Source organism: Artemia franciscana, chromosome 11 (assembly GCF_032884065.1).
Source record: "Artemia franciscana chromosome 11, ASM3288406v1, whole genome shotgun sequence".
NCBI classification, from domain to species: domain Eukaryota; kingdom Metazoa; phylum Arthropoda; class Branchiopoda; order Anostraca; family Artemiidae; genus Artemia; species Artemia franciscana.
Window position 1 is genome coordinate 38,580,728 of NC_088873.1, and position 27,700 is coordinate 38,608,427.

General features: G+C 33.1%; 1 protein-coding gene across 2 annotated transcripts in view; it reads right to left on the reverse strand.

Moving 5' to 3' along the window:
- LOC136033192 (low-density lipoprotein receptor-related protein 2-like) overlaps positions 1-27,700 on the reverse strand; it is a 159,821-nt gene that overhangs the window by 9,813 nt on the left and 122,308 nt on the right. For both annotated transcript variants that reach the window (XM_065713900.1, XM_065713899.1), the window contains 12 exons: positions 26,512-26,732; positions 24,606-24,823; positions 23,296-23,513; positions 20,740-20,963; positions 19,499-19,698; positions 16,403-17,244; positions 14,696-15,395; positions 11,766-11,985; positions 9,910-10,037; positions 6,966-7,164; positions 2,972-3,133; positions 426-569 (listed from right to left, as the gene is read on the reverse strand). In XM_065713900.1, coding sequence (XP_065569972.1) covers positions 426-569; positions 2,972-3,133; positions 6,966-7,164; positions 9,910-10,037; positions 11,766-11,985; positions 14,696-15,395; positions 16,403-17,244; positions 19,499-19,698; positions 20,740-20,963; positions 23,296-23,513; positions 24,606-24,823; positions 26,512-26,732 — 3,476 coding nt within the window. The remainder of the gene's footprint in view (positions 1-425; positions 570-2,971; positions 3,134-6,965; positions 7,165-9,909; positions 10,038-11,765; positions 11,986-14,695; positions 15,396-16,402; positions 17,245-19,498; positions 19,699-20,739; positions 20,964-23,295; positions 23,514-24,605; positions 24,824-26,511; positions 26,733-27,700) is intronic.

Below are 27,700 nucleotides of genomic sequence, written 5' to 3' on the forward strand. Positions count from 1 at the left end.
GTAGCAAAGTCACATTCTCAGGCCCTCTACGAATTATACGATTTTACCGAATTTTCCGATTTTACGAGTTACGAACTAAAAAACACCATTTATAAATTACGAATTATTCACGACTTGAAAAAATTATGCAAATAGACAATTACACAGTTTATCAGCTAAAGTGCTAAGACTACTTGTCAATACAGTTGTGATTTGCACATTGAAATTCTGTGGTGAAGTCATATTGTCGGTGTTTGAGGTAATGGGGACATTAAGATGGGTCATTCCACCTGATCCTCTATGAATTTCAGGATTTTTCTGAATTTTCGGATTTTACAAGTTATGAATTAAAAAACACGATTCATAAATTACAAATTATTCACGACTTAAAAGAATTATGCGATTACAAAGTTACACAGTTTATGAACTAAAGTGCTAAGACTTACTTGTCAATACAGTTGTGATTTGCGCATTGGAATTCTGTGGTGAAGTCACATTCTCTGTGCTTAAGGCACATTGTTATATTATTCTCATCAGAACCATCACTACAATTATCAACACCATCACAGGTCTGCCATTGTGGAATGCATCTGCAATGTGTACATATTCTCAGTCAGTTGTAATAACCCCAACTATGAATCCCCAACTGTGAATAACTATAACTATAACCCCAATTATGAATAACTACAACTATAACCCAACTATAAATCCCCAACTATGAACAACTATTAACATACCCCAACTATAAATAACAATAACTATATTAGTTGTTATTATTTTTAACATTATTTAATGTAATTTAATTAATTAAATTAATTAATTTAATTAATTAGTTAAATTAATAATTTTTCCTGTTATACGATTTTCCCTGATTATGATTTTTACTGATTTCTATTAGTTAAACATTATCCTAAAGACTCTAGGACCTATCCCGCTGCACAGAATTGTACGACTTGTATAGTCGTAATACCTATTACGTAATAATACCTATTGTATTAGAAAATTTGAATTTTTATATATTTGCTGCATTGTTAACTAGGATTTCTATTACATTTTTAGTTCTGTTTCAGGAATATCAAGTCTGCTTGTATAAAACAGAATTAGGGTACCATTTTTGTCGTCAGGACCAGATAAAGGGCGATTAGACCCATTTGGACCCTGCAAAAAAATCTAATTGAGCCCCAACCTATTGAATTCGATTCTTTTTATCCTGGCCTCTTCTGAATGGAACATTATAAATTCTTACTTAATACTTTAATAAAATTAATTTTAATAAAATTTGAATTTCAATAAATTTATTGCTTTACTCCATGCAGAGAATTGAATTTAACAGATTGTCTTAACTAACAATTAATTAAGATAAATTAAACGCTTCCTGACTTGTAAGTTCCTTGCGTCAGACCTTCAGCGTGTTTGCCACAGCGGGTTTGAACTCTGGGCCCCGTCTTACCAAGCTGAGATCAAACCCACTCCGACATCACAGAGCTATTTTAGTTTTAGTTTTCAGCGTTTCCCTATTTTTAATGTTATTTTTTCTATTTATTTATTTTTCATTTATTTTTTATTTATTTATTTATTTTCTATTTATTTTTTTTATTTTTTAACTATGTTTTCTTCAGTAAGATTCGCAAATACTTGTTTCAAAGATTATAGAATTAAAAAAAAGGCTTTTCTGCTATAGATTCAGTCAAGCCCAGAAGGGACTATTTTTTTTATTGAATATTTGAACTTACCGATATTCCAAATTCAAGTATATGCAAAAAAGATTAAAACGATTCAAAAATATAGTGGATAAGACGTAAATTGAAGTGGAGCGACACAGAAAATCTGAATAGCAGAAATGTTTTATAAATAAGAATTTTGTTATTACAATGTTTCCTCATAAGAGGCCACAGAGAAGGATGATACCCAGAATCAAAAAACAAGAAGCTATAAAATTTTTGTGATAACTAAGGAACAGAAAGTAAAGAAAAAAGAAAAAAATCGGAAAAAATGTGCAAGCTAAAACTAAAAACGGCGAACTAAATAATAATTTCGCTAAATCTCTGCTCCTACAAAATGAATAATAACGAAGGTTGGATGAGTTTTAATAGCCAAAAGGGAAAAAACAAGAAAAGGAAGATTGGTTGTTCTAATAAAAAATGAGTTAAATGAAAGAAAAAATGCACAACAAATTGAAAACTTAAAATTTAAAACAAATTTGTTTTTGTCTCGCACTTAAAAAAGCATTTAAAGCCAAGTTACGAGTGTTTTGTTTTAGAAAGAGAGTTGGAAACTAAATAATAATTTCTCTAAATCTCTGTTCCTGCAAAATTAATAATAACGAAGGCTGGATGAGTTTTAATAGCCAAAGGGAAAAAACAAGAAAAGGAAGATTGGGTGTTCTAATGAAAAAATTAATTAAATGAAAGAAAAATTGTAAAGAAAAGATAGCGTAACGCAAATAAATAGTAGAAGCACAAATAATAAAATATATCATTAATACATAGTTGGAAAGAATCTACACCCCCTTTCCTACAAAAAAATCGTTGTTATTCTTATCCCATAGCTCCATAACAACACTCGTAGCTCCAGGGAGGGAGGTAATTCTCAATTTTTCTTCCAAGTCTACACCTCTTCATCCAGATTTGCAACCCCCTTTAGTATACGAATTATAAGGATCTTACGATTAGGGTTAAAATACTACTTTATTACTGACCCATATTAAACAGACTATTTGTAATACTTTTAAAATTTATTCTTGAAAAACATTTTTTAGGAGCCTAGCGGTACATGGTCTCCTAGGTGGGAGTTCCGTCTAAAAGGAGAGCATGAATACACTTGAACAATAAGGGATAGGGGGATAAAGTATCTCAAAAGCACGTGAGACTGGCAAGAGTCTTGAAGCCTAGACATGTTCATAAAATTTAATGGCACTCCCTTTGCCCCCTGCCCGTACTAATTAAAAATTTTACACTTAAGTTATTTTGTAAAGCACAAAAAATCTACACACCTTCCATTGTTGCATCTGAATCTGCCCAGACCAGTGCACAAGCTCTGGCACATGTCTGTGCTTTCATCACTTCCATCACCACAGTCATCGCTACCGTCACATTTATCTTCTTCGTCGACGCAAACATGGTTCTTACATTCAAATCGGTCTTCTGGACAAAACCTATGGAATAGAAGGATAAAAGTTTATTTGCAAACAAAAAACTTGCCAAAAAATAGGCATCCACAGAAGTGCTTATCCCCTCCCATCTTTTGAATAAAAAAAATTACAGAAGCACAATATTTAGTAAGATCAGGAACCTCATATCAGTAAGATCATAAGCTCAGTAATAAGAGTAATATCAGGAGCTTCAGTAACATCAGGAACTTCATATCAGTAAGATCATAAACTCAGTAATAAGAGTAGTATCAGGAGCTTCAGTAACATCAGGAACTTCATATCAGTAAGATCATAAACTCAGTAATAAGAGTAATATCAGGAGCTTCAGTAACACCAGGAGCTTAATATCAGTAAGATCATAAACTCAGTAATAAGAGTAATATCAGGAGCTTCAGTAACATCAGGAACTTCATATCAGGAAGATCATAAACTCAGTAATGAGAGTAATATCAGGAGCTTCAGTAACACCAGGAGCTTAATATCAGTAAGATCATAAGCTCAGTAATAAGAGTAATATCAGGAGCTTCAGTAACATCAGGAACTTCATATCAGTAAGATCATAAATTCAGTAATAAGAGTAATATCAAGAGCTTCAGTAACATCAGGAACTTCATATCAGTAAGATCATAAACTCAGTAATGAGAGAATATCAGGAGCTTCAGTAACATTAGGAACTTCATATCAGTAAGATCATAAATTCAGTAATAAGAGTAATATCAGGAGCTTCAGTAACATCAGGAACTTCATATCAGTAAGATCATAAACTCAGTAATGAGAGTAATATCAGGAGCTTCAGAAACATCAGGAACTTCATATCAGTAAGATCATAAATTCAGTATTAAGAGTAATATCAGGAGCTTCAGTAACATCAGGAACTTCATATCAGTAAGATCATAAACTCAGTAATGAGAGTAATATCAGGAGCTTCAGTAACACCAGGAGCTTAATATCAGTAAGATCATAAACTCAGTAATAAGAGTAATATCAGGAGCTTCAGTAACATCAGGAACTTCATATCAGTAAGATCATAAACTCAGTAATAAGAGTAATATCAGGAGCTTCAGTAACATCAGGAACTTCATATCAGTAAGATCATAAATTCAGTAATAAGAGAAATATCAGGAGCTTCAGTAACATCAGGAACTTCATATCAGTAAGATCATAAACTCAGTAATGAGAGTAATATCAGGAGCTTCAGTAACACCAGGAGCTTAATATCAGTAAGATCATCAGTAAGATCAAACTCAGTAATAAGAGTAATATCAGGAGCTTCAGTAACATCAGGAGCTTAATATCAATAAGATCATAAACTCAGTAATAAGAATAATATCAGGAGCTTCAGTAATAACAGGAACTATCCCGTCAATATAACATTAGCAAACCTTTAACCCTCCCCTCTCCTTGTAAAACCTTGCATATATTAGATTCATAGTTAATTTTACATTTAATAAATCAAACACAAAGCTACAACTTTAACACATTCTATTTAATATAAAGACCATTATTATTAGACAACCTGTGATAGCACAGTGGGTTCACACTCTGACTGGCAATATGAGGCCCAAGAATCGATACCCCCTTTAACAAAGATTGGCGGTAAGCTTGCTTCTTGTCCCTATAAAAAGACTCAGCAACTGAAAGGTTAATTTGACGCCCTCAGCCCACACAAGGGCTCTGGAAGAATTTTATACTCAATCTTTTATTATTAGGTTTTTTCTTGAAATTACATTTTTTTTCCTTATTAGTATTGTTTAATATCTAGTGTTGTTATTATTATTTTGTCTATCATTTTCTCTCATTTATACTTTGTTTTACAATTCTACACTTACGTTTACACTTTTCCACCTCCATTATACCTGGTCTCAAATGTACTTTTACTGTTTTGAGTGTATACCAGATACCTGTTCAACAGAAGGTTCAATGGGATGTCATGAATAAATCTAATTTAAAAAATAAGAAAATAATTAAAGAAGTCAAACATCCCCGGAGTCAAATAAATATGGCTTTTATTTATGAATTAATGGTTATTTATGATTATTTACCATAAATAATTATTTATTATTTATAATTAATAATAATTATATATATTATTTATGGTTATAATTTCATAACTTTTAGTTTTTCACTAATTGGCTTAAGATTTTATTCAAAAGAGCCAAAATGGTTTTGAGCAACACCGTATTAAACAAATTCATTGGGTACAAGTTCCTAGCTTAATAAGGTTTTAAACCAATTAGGTTTTAACAAGGAGGAGTCAATCACTCTCTCCTGAAGGAGTAACTCCTCTTTAGCTTAAACTTCAAAACTGCTCCTCTGAGTTTATAACTCTATATTATAGTTTTAATTTCACAACTTTTAGTTTTTCACTAATTGGCCTAGGATTTTATTCAAAAGAGCCAAAATGGTTTTGAGCAACACCGTATTAAACAAATTCATTGGGTACAAGTTCCTAGCTTAATAAGGTTTTAAACCAATTAGGTTTTAACAAGGAGGAGTCAATCACTCTCTCCTGAAGGAGTAACTCCTCTTTAGCTTAAACTTCAAAACTGCTCCTCTGAGTTTGTCTTGCGAACCGTCAATAGGATAAACTTTGAACTTTGGAAATTCCCTTATTTAAAATGCTTAACTCGGTTTTTCACAATAATACTAAATAAAATAAAATAAATAATAACCCTCATTAAAGTGTATTAGAAAGTAATTATAACGATTATTACAAAAATAATCATCCTTTTCCATCAATTTTAAATAGCAGAATACAAACTTGAAATTTTCTTTATTATTTAATTTAAATGTAAAATTTAAGAAATAAAATAAAACGAAATTTTTTTTTAAAAGTTCTGATTGAAAAAAAATATTTTAAGTCAATGAAGACGATAAAATAAAGACACTTCACTATATGCCAAAAATTAAAATGTAGAGTGGGGGAGGATTCAATTTTGAAATGAAAATTTTCTATTTTTTAAATGGAAATACAAAAAAATTGCAAAATCTAGGAGAGGGAATTTGAGGTGAAATTTTTGGAATTTTTTCAATGAAAACTCCAAAAAAAAGGGATTTTCAAATATAGAGGGCAATGCCCTGCACCCCTTGGTACCCCTTTATTCCATTAATTAAACACCGCAATCTGAGGTTTTACTAGGGAGCTCACAAATAAACCAAACTAACATTTTTTTTTATAACTCCAATAACTTCTTTCGCAAAAAAAAAAATTCTACTTCCAAACAGCCCCGAAAGTAAATTGTCCATGGTCAATACTATTCAAGAATGAAGGCGTTTAAAACACTGTAACTTTAATATAATGAATTTAAATATGGTAATGATCAAATCTATATTCGTTTTCTTACACCATAGGCTGTACTCTAGAGAGGGAGAAGGGGCATTCCGCCCCCCATAATCTGGAACAAGACGAAGAATAGTACATTTTTTGGCTACTGGGGGACAAAAAAGGAGATATATCACTTCTAACCACGCAAAAAAAAAAAAAAAAACTTACTTTACTTGTTTTTTAAGACGGAGTTGCTTTTTTTTTTCAATTTGTTTCTGCAATAAAACTTTACTATTAAAATAAATGTATATAGGTATCTTTTCTTAATCACCTTTAAATGAAAACCACAAAACGTGTTCTTAACTGTCAGTTACTATAGACTGTATTTCGTCCTTTATTAGGTTGCCACTCCTGGTCTAAACTTGGTTTGACTAGTAATTATTATCCTCAAATAGTTGAAAATGAAGAAGTCATTGGAGGGATTTCGACAGAGAAGGGGGGGGGGACAGCTGTTCATCTCCTACTTCCCCTTTCATGAGTGCATGAATGACGAAAACAATAGGGACTCACCTTCCATTTGGAAATCGGGGGGCACATCCTTCCTCATCAGTTCCGTCTCTGCAGTCCCGCTCTCCGTCACATCTGAATTGTTGAGCAATGCAATGACCAGATTTACATTGGAATGTGTTATTAGGACAAACCATGGTATTGCAGTTCATTTCATCAGACTGATCTCTGCAGTCATAGTCGTGGTCGCATCGATATCGCCCTAAGTTGGAAAATATCATTTAAAACTTCATTATTTTTTTTTGTTAGCGCATCATTTACCTGTCATATACCTATATACCTTATACAAATTCTAGAACTGGAACTTCAGCATCAGGTTATAAGAATATCATTGGAACGTCATTGGAACGTCACTGGAACATCACTTACCTATCATATATCGTGATATACCTAAGTACCTTATACAAATTCTGGAACTGGAACGTCAGCATCAGGCTATAAGAACATCATTGGAACTTTATTTACCTCTCATATACCATGTACCTTACACGAATTCTGGAACCAAAACGTCCGTATCAGGTTATAAGAACGTCACTGGAACGTCATTATACAAATACCTTATACAAATTCTGGAACTGGAACGTCAACACCAGGTTATACATATGAAGCTAAGATTAAACTAGTTTATCAAAATTAAATTATTAAGATTGTTATTGAATTATTAAGATGAGATTAAATAAGACCGCATTTGAAACCTGTGCTTTTAAGCTGTTATACTTTTTGCCAATGTGACTTTAGTTGCCAATGTGACTTTAGTTGCCAATGTGACTTTATTTGCCAATATGACATGCCAATACCATAATTCTTCATGGACTTATTTAATGGTTCCGACCTTTTTTTTTCAGGAAACTAATTTTAAGATATTCGTATTTATTTGTACAATTTCCACGCTCTGATCAAGGGGTCAATACTGAGAACATTATTCCATGATTCACTACAAAATCCAGTTGCCTTTGAATATAGTTGGAAATTCCCTCCTCCCCTGAGCCAGGTCAAAAGAATCCTGCCCCCTCAAAAATAGAAAAAAACAATGGGTGCAAAAATGCACTATTTTTCGAATAAATTTCAGGAGTATAACATTTCTCCAGAAAGAGAGTATACACTCAAGGTTCGAAAAATAATTTTTCTCAAGGAAATCCTTCAAAAATAGGTTTTACAAATCCCCCTTTTCTTTAAAAATATTCTTCAGTCTAGCCTAGATTGTCAGAGTAATCATACTTTATATAATTGGTAAGTATCGTAACACCTAACCAATCATATGAGGTTATACAATGGGTAGCTGAAGCCAATATTCCTCAGAGTCAAACTGGTTTCCGATCATCACAACAGAGAATACACAGTTTTGTCTTAGGTCTAGGGGATAGTTTTGGAATTTCTAGGAAGTTTTTCTTCGGGGAAGGTGAGGAGGGTAGAGAACCTATAATTTTGTATTTGGGGAAGAAAGCATTTTTTTTCTTCAGACAGATTCTTTAGGGTATAAAGTTCCTTATATTTTAAGTTAGGATAAAAATTCAACTAAACGAGACGCATAAAATTTAGTTTGATATAAATAACACCATTCCTGCAAGAAGGCGGTAAGTTGGTTTTGGCGGTAAGTTGGTTTAATATGTATACATATTTTTCTTTAATTAGCCTGAGTTCTGCACCCCAACGTGGCCATAACTACTTTATTATCTAGAGACAGTGCCACAGCCTTTGCTACAATGACACAATAGGTATATATGGCACGTTTTTAAACAATCCAAGGTTTTGCAACCTAACACAGCCCTAAAACATCTAAAGATAGAGCCTTAGTCAGTACCACAAGGCCACAATAGTCATTTGTGCGTATTTTTTTTTTAATTGGCCTAAGTTCCATACCTTAAAATAGCCCCAATTGCTTGCACCTCATTCTTCATCACAAAGACGTAATAGATATTCATGTGTAAGTTTTGCGTAACTAGCCAAGGTTCTGCACCTTAAGAAGGCTCCAGCTACTTTATAATGTAGAGAAAATACCAAAACATTGGCCGCAAGGGAACTATTGGCATATCTTTGTTAATTTTTCCTTATTTATCTCAGCTGTTACACCTAAACGTAGCCTACTGCTTCATTATAAATAGAAAGTGCCACATTCTGTGTCACAAGGGCCAAATAGGTATGTGTACAGTCAGTGGGGTGCTCAATTTCTATTAAACTCAAGTTAAAGCACTCGAGTTTTATCTCAGATCAAATTACTCAAGTTTCATGGCCTCTGTCTGCTACAATAATTATAATGTCATGTCAAAGACCAGAAGGCACATCTCTCTTCTTTTTCTTGCGATTTTAAAAGTTGTTCTGAATCAGTAAGTCAGTGGTTTGTATATCTGCCTGAATAATAAATGTTTTCCTAAAAATGTTCAAATTTTTTATTTGAACGTTTCTTAATACAAAACTTAAAAATCAAATATTGGATGAATTATATCAATCAGAAAGATGAATAAGAAAAAGTGGTACTTGCCTGGTATGCATTTACCATCAGCACATTGAAATTCGCTGGATGAGCAGTTTCTATACTGATCAAATATTGGATGAATTACATCAATCAGAAAGCTGAATAAGAAAAAGTGGTACTTGCCTGGTATGCATTTACCATCAGCACATTGAAATTCGCTGGATGAGCAGTTTCTATACTGATCAAATATTGGATGAATTATATCAATCAGAAAGCTGAATAAGAAAAAGTGGTACTTGCCTGGTATGCATTTACCATCAGCACATTGAAATTCGCTGGATGAGCAGTTTCTATACTGATCAAATATTGGATGAATTACATCAATCAGAAAGCTGAATAAGAAAAAGTGGTACTTGCCTGGTATGCATTTACCATCAGCACATTGAAATTCGCTGGATGAGCAGTTTCTATACTGATCAAATATTGGATGAATTATATCAATCAGAAAGCTGAATAAGAAAAAGTGGTACTTGCCTGGTATGCATTTACCATCAGCACATTGAAATTCGCTGGATGAGCAGTTTCTATACTGATCTAAACAAAGTCCTTCATCTTCATCAGAGCCGTCAGCACAATCGGGCTCAAAGTCACACATCCAGCGTCTAAACAAATATAGAATATATATTAATGGGGGGTTTGAGAAACTCACCCAAAAGTTTCTTCGCTGCAAGGATGCGAGGGGGAGGGGCATAAGTTTAGAATAGAGTACGTATGAAGATATGGTGTATAATACCGATTATGATATAAAGTATGCGTGGAGCATGTATAAAAATATGGAGTGTAATATGTTATATTAGGTATAGAGGAATGAAGTATAATATAGAGTATTCATAGAATACGGAGTATATTATTGGGCATATGGAGCGTTAAATATTCTATAAGATATAAAGGTATGGGGTATAATACGGGATATGTGTAAAATATGAATTATATTATAGGGCATGTATAGAGGAGCATAACAAATAGGTATAAAGGTATGAACAGTATAATATAATATGTATGGAATAAAATATAGAGTATATATAAAATACAGACTATATTATAGGGCATGTATAGAGGAGCATAACATACAGGTATAAAGGTATGAACACTATAATATAACATGTATGGAGTAAAATATAGAATATATATAAAATAAAGAATATATTATAGGACATGTATAAAGGAGCCTAATATATTATGTAAGGCATAAAGGTATTGAGGAGACCTGGGTTTACCGAGCTTACGTCATAAGAGGATTATACAGATAATTGAGTTTTGGTTACAGGTATTACATTTGCCAGATAGCTGTCTAGTGAAGGTGGCTTATAACGAGATGTTGAAATCTCCTAGAAAGGTAATATGGCCAGAACAGGTTAAAGCCCTGCTGGAAAAAGCTAGTTTTTCATGGAAATGGAATGAAGGCCAGAGTCTCCACTGTAAACCTGATGATCTCCTGAAACTGCTGGATTCGTTGCTTAGGGACCAGGTAACCCAGGTCTGGTTTACTGATGCTGAGAGGCCAGTTACTCTAAGGTTTTATAAGCAGATTAAAGTAGTGCGTGGAGAGGAGTTTGATTGAGACTGAACCTACCAGGGAGAGCGATGAAATGTTGGCTGCAGGTGAGAGCAAATTGTGTGCCATTGCGTCGGGGACACTGGAATTCTTAGGATGCTGATGGCCCTGAAGGTAAGTGTGCCTGCCGCCTTTGTGGGGAGTATGGGGATAACCTGGAACGTTTTATGAGTAATTGCCAAGTTGTTTTTTTTTTTGGGGGGGGGGGAAGATGCACCACAAACCCCAGGTATCTTGGAAACCTCTTCTAGGGAACTAATTATTGCGGTTGAATGTTTTATGAAGAATGTTTTAGAGGCACAGAAGTTATGATTTCAAAGTGTTTAGTGCTACTGTCTGATTTGTTCAATTTACACGTATATAAATATATATATATATATATATATATATATATATATATATATATATATATATATATATATATATATATATATATATAAGGATGTATGGAGTAAAATATAGAGCATGTATAAAATCATAATACAGGGCATGGATAGAAATATGGAGCATTATACATTATGGAAGGTATACCAGTATGGAACATATCACAGAGTATGCATAAGGTAAAATATAGAATATGTACAGAGATGTAGGGCATAAAATATTATGTAAGGTATAGATGAGTGATGTATATATGGAGCAAAAATATAGGCTTTTCATAAAATAAGGACTATATTATAGGGCATGTATAGATATTTAGATCATCAGCTATATACATGATACAGAAGTATGATGCATAATTTAATATAGACATCTGTGTAAAATAAAGACTTACTTAGGAATACAACGCTTATTTTTGCACTGGAACTCCGCAGTTGGGTGACACGAAGGGCAATATTCAGGTAATTCATCGGAGCCATCACGACAATCATCTTTGCCATCGCAGAATAGCCATTTAGGAACACATCTATAGTTGGCACGCCCAGGACAACGTTGCCATCCAGCCGTGCAATTCCGTTGCCTACACAAGAAAGCAGGCTCATCGGAATTATCGCCTGAAACAATAAGTCATAATTAGAATATAAGAGGTGCCAAAAGTGTCCGTTGGTAATCAAAAGAATGCAAAAAAGCACGCCCCCCCCCATTCTAATTTTCCTCAATACAGACAAGCTGTATTGAAATGATAGGAAAATGTGATACGTATTTACAAGACAAGTATTTACCCGCTTTCTAGTACTACAATAAGAAAAAGATTGAGGTGGCCACAACACATTTTGCGGATGAAGGATGACAGATTGCCAAAGATTGTCCTTTCCAGCCAACCGTCTAGGTCTAAACAGAAGGCAGGTCGTCCTCGGTTGGGGTGGAAGGATGTCGTAAGGAAAGATAAGGAAAATGGGAACTCCCTGGGGAGGGTGTAGAGAGACAAGCTTTGAATAGATTGGGATGAAAAAGGAGTGTGCGTAGCTAAGTTGGCCTCGGGTGCTGCGGTGAGCTGTTAGTAGTAGCAGCATTTACAAGAGATTTGATGAATCGTTTGGAGGAATGCGGTTCAGGATCTAAGGAGTCTAGAGGGAGAACAGTAGTTATTGTGAGCCAAATGCGCCTACAATGGGAGGGAAATCCCCCCAAAAAACAGGTCTAGAAACAAGATAAAAGAAAAACAGGTCATACACACAAATAAGTAAATTCATATCTAAAAAGTGTTTACAAAGCAACAATTACTTAAAATATCGACCGCATCATTTACTCGTTTTTTCTATTACTATTATTCTAGCCCCTGCCCCCAGGTAAAACCCTCTTCATCCATAGACTTAATGTATAAATACTGATATATATTTATACCTAAATCTCAATGTTCTACCAATGAATTTTCTTCTACACATCTTACTCAGACTCTGAAGTAAAAAGTCGTTGAAAAATCACCTAACAATTCATTAAATGCTAAATTAATAAGAAATCATCAACTAATTTAATAGCATATTTACTAATTTAATAATTAAAAAATACTAATTTAAATATAGTAAAATATAATTTAATACTACAATTAATGCTTAGGAAGTTAGGAAGTGCTTCAATACTTAATTTTATTATCTACTTAAGTTAATTATGTTTTTTAACATAACTTAGCAATTATAATTACTAACTTAATAATTATATTAAATTAATTTAGAGTTATAATTAATGTAATTGTATTGATAACATAATTTACTATTTATATTAGTGACATATTTTAGTAGCTACAATCATCATTTAGCAATGATATTAGTAATTATATTAATTCATAATTATACGATATCAATCGCATAATTCATTACTTATATTGGTAATATAGTCGGTACTACAGTTTGACTTTACTATATTAATTAGCTTAAATACTTAAATATAATCTAAATAAATTAAATAGTCAAGGCGGTGGGCATTAGGTTGCCAATTGCATAAAATTCTAATATTGCAAATGCGTATTTAAATATCTTGAAATCAAAATAAGGACTATCTTAAAATCGTGCTTAAAAAATCTTACAGGCTTACTTAAAAAAAAAGGCCCGAATAAAATATATTGTATAGAAGGTCCGTATAAAACAGATCATATAAGGTCCGCTTATCGTGAACTTATAAGCAAATCCTTTATTATTGGCAAAAGAAAAGATAATTTAATATTGCATAAAACCCTAGTATAAAAATTGACATTTTGGAACAAGATATATTATCAAAAAAAGACTGAAAGATAAACGGAGTCTACCTTATAGTTAAGCTGGATGCAAGACCGTATCAACGGGGAAAGGGGTCCCCTCTAATTCACATATATCGGTGAGTTTACAAAAAAGTCCTCCTGTTTTGTGAAACCTGGCCCCACCATTCAAAAATCAATATCTTGTCCGCTTATATGGCTCCATTAATAAGTTTACGAGAATCGAAGTGAATACAAAACCACTACAACAGTTCCAAGGATGGGGTTTGGTATCCTAGTTTCTCCACAAGCAATGTCTTCCAGCCAATATCATTGCTTTCTAGGACTTCAAAGATAGACCCCCCCCCCCCTACTCTTCTTACATGCAGGTCGAAGACACAAAGCTGGCTTTTACTTAAATACAACCAAGAGTTCCGTTTACAGCCAGACCTACTGGTCATTTCATTCTTGATGAGAATGTCTATTACCAAATACAGCAGCCAATTGGGACGTTTGGATTTTTTTTTTTTTTTTTTTTTTTTTTTTTTTTTTTTTTTTTTTTTTTTTTTTTTTTTTTTTTTTTTTACAAATTTTAAAAGCTTAAGACTACTCGTCAACCATTCACCTAGTTTTTTTTTTCACTAGAGTTGTGTTTGCTGTGTTTGTTGCGTTTGCTGTGTTCACTAGACTTGTGCTTAAAAGGTCATCAAGGATCATCTCCCTTGAAATACGAATACAAATGGAGGTGCAAAGTCTTACGACGCTGTTCTTCAAGTACTCGGTACAATTTCTCTCTTCGTGAAGGTAATCTGACTATGCCTCTTCAGGAACAGGTTTTCAGAGACGACCTTCCTCATGAGGTCATCCTAAATGGGGTGCAGCGTCTTACAAACCAATTTTCTGTTACTCAGTCTGGGGTGTTGTTTTTCTTTTTGTAGGTAATATGACTAATCTATGTTTCAACAAATTTGCTGTTTTAGCATGTTCAACCGTCTTGATATTTAAACTTACCTCCTCCTCTTCATATTATGGATCCCAAGTATATATATTAAATTTCGTTTAACAACTTATGACTAAAGTCAAGCATTACTCACCACAATCATTATCGGTATCGCAATAGAAAGACTTCTGGATGCAACGTCCATTCTTGCACGTGAATTCTCGTTCAGGGTCGCACTCTCTATTATGGCATATTTTGGGATCTTCATCACTTCCATCGCGGCAGTCATTATCGCCATCACACTTCCAAGTTGCCAAGATACATTTTCCAGTGGTATTACATTTAAATTCACCCTCTGGGCATTCAAAATCACAATTTTCTTCATCGCTTCTATCACCACAATCATCAATACCATCACAAAGCGTTGTGGGTTGCGTACAATTTCCATTCCGGCATTGGAACAAGGCATGTTTGCACTTTCGAGGTGGACAAGTCGACGGCTCATCTGAACCATCACGACAGTCTTTCTCCCCGTCACATTTCCAATAGTTGGGTATGCATCGGTTTTCTGGTCCACCACAGCGGTGTTGCGCAGCAGTACAGTTGGCAATGCAGCCTTTTCCATCAGATGCAAGATAGAAGTTGATGGGGCATGCGCACTTAAAGCCAATCTTTCCATCTTTACGAGGGGATATAAGGCAGAGAGACTCACAGCCACCGTTGTTAGTGCCACAAGGATTGTCCATGGGTAGTTGTCTTAGAGGGTGGTAGATATGAATGTCAAAAGGACGATGAGTTGTGTTTCGAATAACCTGGTATTCACTTCCATTGAACTTGTTGGCTCGGCTCAGGGACTAAAAAAGAATAATTAAATAAAAAATTAACAAATGGCTAGATTATAGATAAAGTAAAATAAATTACAATATATAGTTATGCAAAATAATTATTATGCATTAAATTGACTAACATGTAAAAAACTATAAATACATAGTAATATAAATAAATAGCAGGTTTGTAAAGTCTGAAACAGAAAAGTACATGAAGGAAAGGGGGGAGGGCTTCAAAGTTTTTAACTAGTTCCAATACAGTTTTTTTTTCATGAATCTCAACAGAGAGGATGACGAATAAATCGACCAATATATGCAACGAAACTACAAATACTTCTAATTATCTTAACAAGGTCAACAAATAATGTCCTTTTATTCATTTATGAATATTCTTTTGGATAGTCCCCCTGTTTTGTTGTTTTACTTTTTCAATCCCGTTTCACTGTTCAAATCAGAAAAAGGCTTAGCTACTATTAGCATAAGTTGAAACAGTAACTTTTTTCACTTTTTTTTTCAGGGGGATCATAAAGACCAATATTATGGTACTTACATATGTGTTATATTCTATAATAGGATCTTGAGCCTCAAATGTCCACACTGAGTAGTTTTTATGGGAAAAAATGCGTAAGTTTAAGCTTATGCATATCCCGAAGACAGCTTAATGGGAAGGGGAAAGGTTTCTTGCAAATTCGTGATAATATGAATTTTTACAATTATTCGCTTTAAAGATGTTGCAAAAATGAAATTTAACTGTAACTATAATTAAACTCTAAAAAATTCAATTAAATCAATTTAATTATTGAATTAAACCACAATCAAATTGATTAATTGTATAATCAATAGTTATTATTGTTTATTGTTATTAATTATTTTTAATTATCAGTTGATTAAGTGATTGTTAATTAATAACTCGATATTAATTATTAGTGTTATTAATTTTAATTAATTGTTACAATTAAATTAGTTGTAAAATTAAATTTTAAAACTTGTTTATAAGTTTGGAACATTCCATATAGAGGCACTTTATTACTTACTTTGGTGTTCCAATCTGACCAGTAGACTTCATCATCAAAAATACTCAGCGCAAACACATGTGGAACATGCATAACATCTTTAGTAACAATTCGTCTATTTCTTCCATCCAAATCTGAAAATGCAATATAATCCAAATGGGCATCAGCCCAGTATAGTCTGTCCGTAAAATAGTCGATTGTTAGGGCATTAGGCCAAGCTAGGTTGTTTTCGTAGCTAGCAATACGAGTGAAGTTTGAGCCATCAAGACCAACTCTTCCAATATATGCTTGAAGCTGCCATGTGGAGTAAAAGAGCCATCCCTTTGCGGGATGTACGACAATAGCTCGAGGGTCGGTGACGTCTTTCGAGTAAAGGATCTTTCGGTTTCTCCCATCAAGTTCTGCCACTTCAAGTCGACGCGAATGGCGGTCCAGCCAGTAAATTTTACGTCCAACCCAGTCAACTGCTATACCTTCTAAGCCAAGAGTGTCGTGCCTGATGATAGCTTCTTTTTCGCCACTACCGTTGATGAAAGAACGGTAAATAGTTTTGGCACTAACATCAGCAAAATAGAGACGTTGCTCTTTAACGTCAAAATCAAGAGCGACAACGTTCTGAAGATTCTCGTGAGCAACATAGTATTCGGAGGCATCTAGAGACATGTTTCTAACGTAATATTTATTGGTGAACAGCAACCATGGTTTTATTGACAGATCTTTGCGTTTGCATGTACGTCCGTCTCCTTCACGCTCATAGAAGCGTTCGTCACACTTGCAGGCGTAAGATCCGGGTAGATTGTGGCAACGCTGAGAGCATACCCACGGAGTTTCTACGCATTCATTGATGTCTTCACAGGCTTTACCTAAAAAACGGAAAAATTAATTTGATAAATCAGAAGTTCACAAGCTGCATTGAATGATTACAAGCTGCAATGAAGTTCTGTGTGTGCTTCTCTTTAATCAGTCATAAAGTTGCAGTCAAAATATCTAGAAGATACATTTGAAATACGGTAAGTATTAGATCATCCGATCAGATATGAAACCTATATAACTCCACACATCAAGCTAATGTCTTTTAAAACAAATTTCTTCAATTATAAAAAAAGAAACATACTGTTTTTTCCTTTTGTTGGTTTCTATATCTAAGCATCAAAATAAAGACAGTCAAATTTAAACAGTCACAAAACCATTATCTAATTTTGAAAATAGTCCTCGCAATTTTTTTTAAATGTGCATCTGTCGTTCTGTTTTGTCTGACCAATGGGGAGTACCTTGTTTACTTATCTTTAATCAGTAATAGATTTCCATTTACAGAAAAGGAATTAAACATATAAAATGCATTTTCCAATATAAGCTTATATTGTCATACCCAGAACGAAAGGGCGTATCTCGCATTGCCGTAATTTTAGAGAAAAAAGTTCTAGTTAAAAATTGGCACAATTGGTACATATTACCACAATTGGCTTCAAGTTGATATAAAGGACATGAGGTTATTTTATGAAGTCGTTGAGCTAATAAATTCCCCCAAAAACAGTAAAATAAGCAATTCATTTTTGCGCATGGTATATGATTATTCAGTAGTGATTCAATCAGTGACCAGAACTTCTCTGAATGATCATTGGAAATATACCAGTGAGGAATCACCTCGGGATAATTATGTAAAAAAATTTATAATTAATCATTGAATGAATAATTGTCAATTAATTAGTTAGCAAATAGTCAGAATGTTTATCTTAAGTGCATTAATATTTGGTAAGCCAGCTATCCGGATCAGTCAAGAGGTTACAGATATGTCATTTCTTTAAGTGAGGCCTCTCCACTTTTTGCATTTTTATCTTCCCATTTTGTTTTACTTTTGACTCTTTCTCCTCTTCAGTTTTCGCCTAGTTCTAGATTCTATGTTTCTTTAAATATAGGCCACTATTTTCCAATAAATGCCAGGGAGTTCTCATGCGCATGCGTTAAACTCGACGCATCTACCTTAAAACCACTTTGGAAGGCTATATCCAGAGCATTTTTTGTAAACAGTTCAGTTCAAGGACGTAAAACTGAAAGACGGAAAACTCTGTTCTTCTCTGAAAAAAGAAGCAAAGTCCGGCACCATCTAGTTTTGCCAAGTAAAATCATGAGCTTAGTTTGGAAATTTCGTTTATAAATATCGATTATATCTATTTCATGTGCATATACATATTTTTAAACATTTGCTTTAAGTTGGGACAAACTTTGGTACTGAAGAAAATCACCAAAGTAATGTCGATGTACCTTCATGTGTTCATGTCGATGCATCTACATGATGCATCCATTTATCTACCTCCATTTTATCCATTTATCTACCGCCATTTATCCATCATCTACCTCCATTTATCAGATAACATCAGTTAGGTAGTTACTTACTAAAACCACCAGGATAGGAAAAAAGGAAATATTTTTTTTATGTGTTCATTCCACGAAATCCTCCCCTTCCATTCAGTTTTTTAGTAACACCCCCTCCCTCACCATTCTATTTCAGGAGGAATAGACTATTTCAGAGAAATCAGGAGAAATAGCTTGCCTCTCTTCTTCAGCACGAAAAATAATAAACGAAGATGCCAAAAAGGGGGCAAAGAAAAAATCAAAACCTGTTAGATCAAAAATCAAAATCAAAAACTGCCATCTAGTATCTCTAGATGGCAGTTCAAGAGTTGTGGGATTTTCTTTTGGAAATCGTGGATATTGGTGAATTGCCTTGCTATTTTGGTTGTTAGGTTGTAATTCTTCGAATTTTGGCTTTTACTGAATTTTATTCATCTTTTACTTTTGGTTTTTCATCAGTTTGTTTTGTTTACATTGACTCTCCGCATTTGTTTTTGGTTTTTTCTTTGCCCCCTTTTTGGCATTTCCCTAAATATTTTTGTTCTTTTTGCACTGAAGAAAAGAGGCGATAGTGCTTTCGAAATATTCGTTTTGTGTTTTTTCATTATTTTCGTTTAGCCTTAAACAATCCCATTTTGGATCGTTTCTTCTTTATAGTCTTCTTTATATATGGTTATCTTTAGTTTTTTAGTAACCCCTTCCCCCTCTCAGCATTCTATTCCAAGAGGACTAGATTATTTTTTGGGGATGGGGATTAAAACTTACCATCAGCCATAAGTTTGAATCCTTCATTACATTCACACTTAAAGCTTGTTAGGGTATTAATGCACTTGTGTGCGCATTGATTTGTAGATACGTCTAAACATTCGTCAATGTGGCAAGATTTTGGTTCATCGGATTCGTCAGAACAGTCAGGCTGTTTGTTACAAACTAGTTCGAAGTCTATACATTGACCGTTGTTACACCTAGAAAATATTCAAAAATTAGAATCGTATTGATTTGAAAAGGTAATCGTTGCACATAATAAACGAGCTCAATACGAGAAAATAATTATCGAGAAAATATCGAGAAAATAAATATCGAATATCGAGAAATATCGAGAAAATAATAAATATCGAGAAAATAATATACGAGAAAATAGCTCAATACGAGAAAATATGATTGAATATTGGCAAACAAATACCATTCATAAAATATTAGATTTTTTTCGGAGCAGGGGGAGAGAGTGGTAGTAGCTTGCAAATAATGAATAAAAGCGGATTAACATAAAAGTTAAAAACAGTTTCGAGATAAATCATAGCAATCATGACATTTAGGGGGGGGGGGGGGGTTGGTCCAGTCTTTAATATATAAAAGAAACTTAAGTTGCTACCCCGACTCCTCAGCTGTGATTCCAATTCAAAACCTACTAATGCTTGTCTTTTATTAGCAAAAATATATTTTAAGTATTAACTATTATCTATTAATTTTCTTTTCGTCACTTTAAATGTTAATTCAACGTTAAACAAAAAACTGATTAAAATCAAATAATGAAGTAAATATTCATCAGTAGTTTCCGAGTTGACTAAAAATTAAACATTCCTTCTAGTAAAAGAGAATACACTGTACACTTCTTAGGCCATGTTTTTTTTTTCATTATAATTTTCTTATTTTATTTGATATTTATCATTATGACACTGAGAAAAAATACAAAGAAAAAAGCAAGCGTTTTGCTCCCCTCAGTATAGGATAAGCTGGTATATTACCAGGCTCATAAGGTAAGGTACACTATACACTTCTTAGGTATTCTGTGCCAAGTTTTTTTACATTTTAATTTTGTCATTTGATTTAATCTTTACCAATATGACACTGAGAAAAAAAATGTTAAAGATATACCGCCTAAGTGCGAGAACCATAATGATCTTCGAAAAGGGAAATCATATTAATTTTATCACTTTTATTATTTTTTTATTATCAGTTCTATTTTATTATTGATATTTTATTATTGATTCATCCGAATGCAGTACCTGAACTGTCCACCTGGACAAGATGGCACTTCGGTTGTTGTGGCGTCACAGTTTTCTTCATCAGAGCGGTCACCACAATCATCCTCCCCATCACATCTGTACTTCATAGTGATACATTTAGCATTGTGGCATGTAAAATCCTCTTCACTGCAATCTTTGTAACGCCCATTACACTCAAGCCCTTCATCAGAGCCGTCACCACAGTCGTTGTCATGGTCACAAACCTACCAAATTCAAAAATTTTCATAAAACAGTCAATTTTCCTATCATCGAAAAACCCATATTAATTGATGTAATAAGGGTTTCAGTGGTGTAATAGCGTGCTATAAGGGTATAATAATGATATAATAAGATCAGAATAATGATATAAGGGTATAACAATGTTTAATTATATGTGAAGGGTGTAATAGATGTAATAAGGCGTAACAAGGGTTTAATTAAACATTAGGAAACGTATGGGCGAATTGCGGAAAGTAGATTTCACCCTGCCTCAATTCATTTTTTAATTTTTATTTTAACCAGTAGCAATTCTGAGCATACCAACGGGCAATGCTCCAAGACTAAGACACATGAGACATATAAAGCATTCTCTACACTTTAGAGTTATTAGCGCTATTCACCTTATTCATGTTAATATTGGCCTATGATGAAGGATTCTTACTGTTGTTATTTGACAATTAATACACGCTATACACCAATTAAGATAGAACTTTACCAGTACATATAAGCCTACTATTGTTACTTGTATGTCTCTGTTTTCTTAGTTTTGACAATTTGCTCGAAACGAGAAAAGGCAGCACCTTCCCTTGATGCCAAGTTAAGTGAAGCCACTACAGTAGCTAAGACAAGGGTTAAAAAGCAAATATAATAAAAATACATAATCAAATATAATACAACTATATAATATATATATATATATATATAATATATATATATATATATATATATATATATATATGTATATGTATATATATATATATATATATATATATATATATATATATATATATATATATATATATATATATAATATATATATATATACATAATACATATCTAGATTACTTCTTTCTCCACTACCTTTTTCAGACCAGCAGTCTAACACCTCAAACACGCTCCAGTCTAAACCGGAGAGCTTTTGTTACGGATAATTAAAATAAGGATAAACATCCTCCATAGTAATTACTGACACACACAAAAAAACCGACATCTCAGCTGCAGGGTCTTTTCTACAACAATAAGTGTCAATTAATTCTAATATTTACTAATTGATTAATTGATATAATTGGTCAATTATAAGTAGCAGGACTATCGCCCAAACATGCAGCAACGGGAATCGAACCCTGCTCGGGATAACTACTGATGGCTTATGAAATTAAAACGTTTTCTGCAATGCGCTTAATATTCAAAGTTAGTAAGAGAAATGACGCAACTTCACATACTCAACTTCATAGCCATACTCAACTTTATAAGTTTAAACTGTATAATTGATAAAAACCATGCTCAAACTAAATTACAAAAAAAAGCTCTGAAAGAATGCATAAGTAGGTGATTTCTCATAATTTCTTTTTTTTGGTGTTTTCTTATTTTCCGATGATTGTAATTGATTTTTTTTTTTAATTTTGTCTTTTACGCTAAAATTTATACTTTTATTATTGAATCGCAGTAAACTATTATAAGGGTAATTCAGGTTATTTATATTGGTTAATATTTATATTTGCTTTTTATTGCCCATGTTTTAATTTTTTTTTCTTTATACTCTCCAGTTTTTAGGTTAGTAAAATGTTCGAATTCAAATTAGATTTAATAGCCTTAACCATGTAAATAGAAAACAACATTAAAAAAAAACATTATTGCATACTTCAAATAAATTTTTGTCACATATCCTGTCAAATCTTCTTTGTGTTTGTTTCTTGTTTTCTTGTGTTTGTTGTGTTTGTTTTTGTTTCTTGTGTTTGACAACACAAGAAAAGTATCCACAAACAACATAAATAGTTGACTAAAAACAGCAATTATTAAATTTCAGTTTGACTAAATTTAATAACGAATAATTCTAAGAATAACAAATATACAAAACTAAAACAAGTCCATTCTTAAATTTCAGTTTTATCAAATTTAATCTTATTAACTAAGTTTCAGTTTAATAAATTTAATAATAAGGGGCACCTTCTTACAGTTATGCCTTTTGAGGGGTTGCAAGCTCTTTTTCAAAATCCAATCGGGTCCAAACAAAAAGCAAGTCCTCCCCAGCTGAGGTGAGAGGGCTCATCCCCAAGTAGTATAGGAAGATGTCATCAGGAATAATTTAAAGGACTTTGCAACTTCTTGGGAGGGGTTAAAAATTGGAGCTTCGAACAGATTAGGGAGGTGGAGGAACGTACGCAACTGTGCTTAGGTTTGCACGGCCTTAGACAGCTTAGTTTTGCAGTGAGTGGTTAGTAGTAGAAGAGGTATAACATAAATTAATAATATAATATAAATTAATAATAATATTATAACATAAATTAATTATTTAAGTGAATTAAAATGAGAGCTGTAATACTGAAACAAACATACCCATTGCTTCCCAATACATCTGCCATTAAGGCACTGAAACTGTTCGTCTGTGCAATTCTGAGTTTTGGTGCAGTTTGCATGTTCAGAACTTTCATCTGCGCCATCAACGCAATCAGGATCACCATCGCATACCCAGCGTTTGGGTATACATTGAGAACGGCCCCAGGCTGTGTTCGCTGCACAGGTGAACTCAGTTTCGCCATCGCATTTTCGAGCGTCTGTAAAAAAAAAAAAAATCCGATAGATGGTCATTATATTTAAAAGAAAATATGTGAGGCGTTAATGATAAATCACTGAGGGCTATAAGGACGACATTTACATAGAAAACTATTTTAATACAAAAAAATGAACAGAAAAGAGTAGGAGACTAAATGAAGCAATAGGAATAGCTTGAAATAAATACGAAATTAAAATAGACAAAATTTTAACGAAAAAATAACATTGTAATCTTAGATTTAAAAAAAATTAAGGATGGGTAGGCTAATAATTAACTATGTATCTTTCTAATATTATTCCTCCAAGAGAGCCAAAATTAAGTTTGTATTTTGATGACTAGCACCATTTACTATAGAAAACAATTAATAGATACTTTTAAAAGACAAATGGAGGGAATTAGCAAATTCAACTATCTAGTTATTAAATTAACTCGAAATGGTTGTTGCAATACAGAAACTATACTTTAAACTGAATATATTGGCACATCATTCTCTCAATCCAATATTTTTTGGATGTCTATCAAGTACTTTTTGAAGTTGAAACCGCGCCTGATGTAAATCTTAGAGCTCTGTTTATGGCTGTACAAAAGAGGTTATTTAAATTTGAGAAGAATTACATGCGAAGAAATCTTGAGATTAGTTGCGATGATATAGTATCTATCTCCCAGATCAGGCTTTCTCACCAGTCAGCCTAAAATAATAATGAAGGTAGGAATACTAGGGCCACGTGTCCCAAATGAGATAAGGACGACTTCGTTAAGACGTTAGGTTTTGGAACTCCTTCCCCCCACAGACCCTTGGAGTGGTAGATAACAGATCATGATTAGTAGTTTCCTTGAGTGTAAGGCAAGAGTTCCTAAATCATCCTTAAATAAGCTGTGGTCTCTGTCTGAGGATGACGTCAATAATTCCTTCCCTATTCACCACTGGCTTCGGATGAGTCTAAGTCTAAGCAAGTGAACAATTTTACAATCACTGAACACAATCACTGAACAATCACTGGTAATGATCACGAATGATTATGGGTATATTTTCAAGTTAGCTTTCCTGTAGTTCACAAGACCCTTTTAAGTGCTGTATTTTTCTAAAACTTACCACATTGATTTTTCTCGCTTTCGTCAGAGCCATCCAAGCAATCATTGTCACCATCACAGACGTAAATTCGGGGTATGCAGTTACCATTGGCACAGGTGAATAAATCTCCAAAGCATTTCTTTTCGGTTTTGCAATTATCTGGCTCGTCTGCTCGATCTCCACAATCGTCATCTCCATCACAAACCCATGTGGCTGGAATACAGCGATGGTTTGGACACCTACAATTTGAAAGACCAACCAGTTTTATACAAGGCTATAGAATTTTACCTATTTTACTATACCATAATGATTATTCTAGACTGTCCTAATTTATAAGTCTATTCTACAATTTCCTGCTCTATAATGTCTATTTTATACTGTCCTAACTAAATTATCTTATTTTACTATTTTAACAAATTGGATCACCATTTGGAAAAAGTATGGAATATTTAGGAAGACCATCACAAAAAGAGCTTCTGGTGGCGGACGGACGTCTTCTATTACGGGAATGACAATTTTAAATTGGTTTTATTGTTTTATTTGTTTTTTTTTTTACAAAAAAATTTTTTGTATTATTTGGTGGTTTAAAGTGTGCCCAGTTCGGCTACTATTTGAAAAAAAAAGTATAGGTAATATCTAAGGTTTAAAATTTGTTTATTTTTTTTTAATTTTTGTTACCGGTGGGATTAAAATAAAGAAATAAAATAAAAACAGTCTTATGAAATGTCTACAAATGTCTATTCTTAATTATCTTCAGAATCCATGACTAGAATAAAAAAAAAGTATACTGGCTCTAACGCTGACGAAGAAACAAATTTAGTCTTTTTTCTTCTCGCTTCCCGAGGTCCTTATTTAAGGGTTAACTAATATTAGTTAAATTAGCTAATATTTTATTTCCTAGTTTCTTGAAATTTGCTTGGCGGAATGTAATTAGGTCAAGAAGGGTTTATTTACTAGCTCCACAGTGGTTACCAGCGTTTCACGGAGACTCGTAATGAACATTTTATACTTGCTCTTTCTGAGATGAAGAAATATATGACCTTTTTTTCATTTTCAGTTCACAAGATAGAATTATTGAAGAGTTAGTTCTTTTAGCCCTAATATCAACAGATGCTAGGTTTTGCAGAGGATAGCCTAATAGCATTCACTATTTGTTTTTCTCCAGATATTTTCTTCAAGAAAGAAATGTTTTACGTGGATGTAAAATGAGATGGAAAAATGACTGGCTAGATATTTTTCATATTGAAACATAGGTAGACATGCTTTTTTTCTGTTTAGCAGCCGTTCTTACAGTTCCAGAGATCGTTTTCCTGGTGTTTTTAATAACTTTAACTTAATTTAACTTTAACTTACGCATACTTTCTTCAAAGTTAAAATTCGTTACGCATGCTTGTCGTTAAAGTCATCACGCATGCTCAACAATGGTCTGCGTTGCGCAAGCACGGATCTCTTGATTTTCTGCCTTTGGTCGGGAGTGTAACCTATGGTTGGGAGCAAATCATCCGAAATTTCCCGTGTTTCCCCCTCCCCAAATTTCTCCAGGTACACATTTAGATCTGGCTGGACTCTGACTGAGCTTCCAGAACCACGCCATCGAGCTCCGTTACAAACCAAAGAACCAGCGGTACCAGAACTCGAACCTTTTTTCTCATGATATCAAGTCCAGTGCGCTAATCGCTCGGCTAGGACGGCTAATAAGGAGTAGCAAAATCACCGTTTTTAACTTGAATGTTAACAGGATTTTACCTTCACGAAATTCTTAACTTAGAATTGAATTTTCCTTAAATTTAGTTTTAGAAAGAATAATTTAATCTGAAACTTATGGGTCCAAATTTGGAAATATAAATGTTGAACAGGTGGCAAAAGAAAAAAAAACTAATCACTGAACACCAACTGTTTTTGAAGAAAGTGAATAAAGAAAACCTACCTAAAGCTATTTGCAGGACAGCTTCTGTTGGAGCATCGCTCCTCTTTTTCGTCACTATTATCACCACAGTCATTATCGCCATCGCATACCCAAAAGTTTTCAACGCAGATGGTACTGGTGTCACATTTAATGTAATTAGGTGGACAAGTTGTATTCTGACATCTTGCCAATGTTTCATCACTACGTTCAGTATCCTTGCAATCATTAACTCCATTGCATACCTGCGAAATAATACAATTATAATTGGCTTTTTTCGGTTCAATTTTTTTCCTTTACTATTTATTGTATTTATTAAATTTTCTTTTTAGTGTTCAACTGAAAATTCATTTAAAATGAATTGAAACTTGATTAAAGTTTATCAAAAATTAATTTACTTAAAATTTATATTTATCTTTTTCTTAACTTTGCTATTATAATTGAATTTTTTTTTCATTTTTTTTTAATTCATATAATGAAGAAAACCAATTATCTTTCATGAATAGGTGACCTCGTAAAGATCATAACCTCCTCCTATCCCCAAGGGTGGTTCAATTTTAGCCCATAACAATCCGGGTACAACTTTTCATAGGGGAGGACAAATAAGATTAGCAGTGTTATATTAAAATATTCAATAGCCTTATATATACTTAGTAGGGCGACTTAAAGGAAAAACAAGTTAAACTTTTGTTTTCCAAAGTGAAACTTAGTTCTACTTTTAAAAAACAACAGCCCAATAATAGGTAAATAATGCCAAAAACATAAAGTTAGCCAGAGACACTCAACTCAAGGTTGATTAATAAATAATAAATTAAAGATGAATTAAATAATATACAAAATTAAGTATAAATCAACATAAAGCAATAAAATTTAAAATTTAACTTTAAAATAATTAAAACATTTAATAATAAATTAATAATGAGTTAAAGGTACGTTTATAAAATAAGTTTATAAAATAAATTAAAAATAATACTAATTATTAATAAATTAATAATAAATTAAATATTATATAACTTCTTTTGTATTATAATTGAGCAGTGGATTTTTTTTTCAGGTAAGCTCTGGTTTTACAAAAATTCTTTCCAGTTCAACTTTATTTGGGAAGCAAAAAAGTGTGGCCTGTTATTAGAATTGGATTAATGAGGAATGAATTAATGGAAAACAAACAAATTTGAAGACTAATTTTCAAAGCAATGAGGCCTCTTTCTTTCCA